Source organism: Musca vetustissima, unplaced genomic scaffold, assembly GCF_032173495.1.
Source record: "Musca vetustissima isolate MV318-11 ecotype Yass unplaced genomic scaffold, APGP_CSIRO_Mvet_v1 utg3339, whole genome shotgun sequence".
Taxonomy (NCBI): Eukaryota; Metazoa; Arthropoda; class Insecta; order Diptera; family Muscidae; genus Musca; species Musca vetustissima.
Genome location: NW_026876688.1, coordinates 4483 through 7810, shown reverse-complemented (window position 1 = coordinate 7810; position 3328 = coordinate 4483). Strand labels below are relative to the sequence as shown.

The following is a 3328-nucleotide window of genomic DNA, read 5'->3' as shown; positions in this document are numbered from 1 at the left end:
ATGTTTATAGCTGAAAATGGTGCGGTTCATTTTCCACAACCTGATCCGGATTACCTATCGTTGCCAACACCACCGGCACGACACATGAGTATAACGTCGCAAGCTCTCAGTGATGTGCCAAGTGAAATTATTATTAAATCCCGTATCAAATATGGTACAAGATGGTCGGCCTGTCAAGGACTTATGGCTGAATATTCGAAAAGTACTTCCGTGCATGGATTACGTTATATTTTTGAAGTACATCGGCCGTTTTATGAAAAGTGAATACAACAACAACTGAAAATGTGACAAAATTACAAATTTTTATGTGTGTGTGTTTGTGTCTATTCCTAGATTTTATTGGATTGTCCTGATGCTGATCTCATTTTACTTTGCCATGTCCTTGATGTGGGATACCTATTTGAAATGGTTGGATTCACCGGTTATTTTGGGCTTCGATGAAACCCTGGTGCCAGTTAGTAAAATACCCTTTCCCACCATCACCATTTGCCCGGAAATCAAAATGAATCGTGATGAAGATTTTGATTTTACAAAAGTTGCCGAGAAGATCCAGTCCGAAATCGAGGAATACGAAAGTTTTAAAAATGCCGGCAATTTAACCGATGAAGAGTAAGTGGATCCATTAAAAAAATAATAATAGTAATGATTTATTTTTTATTTTCAATAGAATTCAAAAATTCGTGGCAACACTGCAAATCTGTGAAAGTGAAGTTTTGGATAAATATACTCCGTATATGCCCAAAAACCTAGAGGTAGATGTACCCCAAACCCTGGTGGATTTGGCATTGGTACCCAATACCACATTGCCGTTTTGTAAATGGAATGGCCGTTTCTATTTTTGCCATTACCTCTTTAAATATGTCCTGACCGATGAGGGAATTTGTTATCAGTTTAATGGCTTACATCCCAAGGATATCTACCGTGATCCAAAGTAATTCAAAATATTAAAAACAAAAATATCACACATAACCTCAAAATTTAAATTTTGATTAGTTAGACCAATGTTAGACTTTATAAGTAAACTCTTTTTTCAGCCTGGCTGATTATATTTTTTTCTAAAGAAACTTTTGAGTCATGTGAGGTTATGTACATTTTTCTTTTTTTATTTTTTTTAATAATCTTCCTCTCTCCAGTTATCTCAGCTATTCGGATAAAACCGTAATCAATTACAATAATTATTTCGACACGGAATTGCCGCAATATAAAGATGTGACCGGCAATTGGTCTCTGGATGATGGTTATGTTGATCAAGGCTTCAATGCCTATCCGCAAAGATCGGTTTTGTCATCGGCCCGTAATGGTCTGTTTGTTTTTATGATGGGCTTTGAACATAATTTTGATTATACCTGTCGGACCTTTAAACAGGGTTACAAGGTAGGTTTACGATTCGATTATACTTAATACTCATCGGTAATATATATTTTTTCAATACAGGTTTTTCTCAATTCGCCTGAAAGTGTACCGCTAACCACAGGCAATTACATTTTGGTATCCCATGACGATGAGGTTTTGGTTTCAATTTTACCACAATACGTTACGTCCACAGAAAATTTACATCAATTTGGGCCAGATAAGTAAGATTTTCAGAGCATAAGCTTGGCTGAAAAGAAGTTTTACCATAAAAAACATTATTCAGCCGGGCTGAATCGAATTTTCCTAAAGAAAAAAATATTCAGCCAGGGTGAATTGAAGATTAAAGCTTTCCTATAGAAAACCTTATTTAATCAGGCTGAATTACAGATTTCCTATAGAAAACATCCTTCAACCATGCTGAATTGAATATTATCTATAGAAAACGTTATACAGCCAGGCTAAATTGAAGATTTGCTATAGAAAATCTTATTCAGCCAGGCTGAATTGAAGATTTGCTATAAAAAACCTTATTCAGCCAGGCGGAATTAAAAATTTTCTATGGAAAACCTTATTCAGCCAGGCTGATTTGTAGATTTCCTATGGAAAACCTTATTCAGCCAGGCTGAATTGAAGATTTCCTATGGAAAAACTTATTCAGCAAGGCTGAATTGAAGATTTCCTATGGAAAACCCTATTCAGCCAGACTGAATTGAAGATTTCCTATTGAAAACCTTATTAAACCGGGCTGAATTGAAAATCCCCTGTAGAAAACCTTATTCAGCCAGGCTGAGTTGAAAATTTCCTATAGAAAATCTGATTCAGCCTGGGTTAATTAAAAAATGTCTATTCAGCCAAGGTGAATAGACAGTTTTAATTGAATTTTAATAAAAACATAATAAAATTTTCAGGAGACAGTGTTACTTCAACGATGAACGCTATTTGCGTTATTTCAAATCCTATTCCCAGAGTAATTGTCAAACGGAATGTTTGGCCAATTACACGATAAGCAAATGTGGATGTGCCAAATTTTGGATGCCAAGTAAGAAGCACACAGAAACAACATGAAAAAATATATAAAATATTTATTTCAGAACCCATGGATATACCAACATGTGGCCTATCGCAAGTCAGCTGTTATACGAAAGCCGAAACTGAAATGAATTTAATTATATCGAATCAAACTAAACAGAAATCTGTGGATCCCAGTGTTGAAATAATGTGTGACTGTATACCATCTTGTAATTCGCTGGATTATAATTTTGAAATATCGCGTTCCTATTATGATTTTGAAAAGACGGTCTTGGCGCAAAGAGATAGCTATGAACATGATGAGTAAGTAGTATGTGGTTAATGTTCGCAATTGACATAGGAATTAATCTATTTTTTGTTGTTGTTGATATTTTTAGTGGCCGTGCTGCCCGCTTGTCTGTGTACTTCAAGGAACCCCAATTCACTGCCATTAAACGTACCGTTATGTACGGCATTACCACGCTGATAGCTAATTGTGGCGGAATTTTTGGCCTGTTCATGGGTATTTCCAGTTTGAGTTTAATCGAATTTATTTACTTCTTTTCGGTACGCCTGTGCAGTAATCTCCAAAAGCGGCGACTCATCAAGAAGAAAATACTGCAGCATGAAGTGGATTTTGGAGATGAAGTTAATTAGAATCTATTTAAATTTTCACTTTATTTTCGTATACGAGAATCTAGCCCAAAGGGTCAAGCGGGATTCACAAAACAACAAAATATGGACAACTCCAAAAACTTTAAACTAACAATGTATTAGCTTAATAATATCATGACGTCTATACGGTTGGAGGGGGTCAGAACCCGGGTACTTTGAAAACATTTTTTTTATTATAATTAGATTATTTGTTGTATCTACTTTCAATCCCTAAATTCAAGCTACAGGCTTAATCATCTTGTAATAATATCTCTAACATTAATATAAAATAAAAATATAATTTAGTATAGTT

General features: G+C 34.9%; 1 protein-coding gene across 1 annotated transcript; it reads left to right on the top strand.

Moving 5' to 3' along the window:
• On the top strand, positions 1-3018 carry LOC133321268 (pickpocket protein 28-like). The gene is made up of 8 exons (XM_061530365.1): positions 1-260; positions 334-609; positions 668-931; positions 1134-1374; positions 1435-1574; positions 2262-2392; positions 2445-2685; positions 2760-3018. The coding sequence occupies exons 1-8, from the start codon at positions 1-3 to the stop codon at positions 3016-3018; spliced, it is 1812 nt and encodes a 603-aa protein (XP_061386349.1).
• Positions 3019-3328: the final 310 nt, after the last annotated feature.

Excerpts from the sequence above, each read along its gene's own strand:
- LOC133321268 (XM_061530365.1), top strand. The coding sequence starts at position 1 with ATGTTTATAGCTGAAAATGGTGCGGTTCATTTTCCACAACCTGATCCG. Across the intron at positions 261-333 it reads CATCGGCCGTTTTATGAAAA|ATTTTATTGGATTGTCCTGA; the intron begins GTGAATACAACA and ends GTCTATTCCTAG. Across the intron at positions 2,393-2,444 it reads TGCCAAATTTTGGATGCCAA|AACCCATGGATATACCAACA; the intron begins GTAAGAAGCACA and ends TATTTATTTCAG.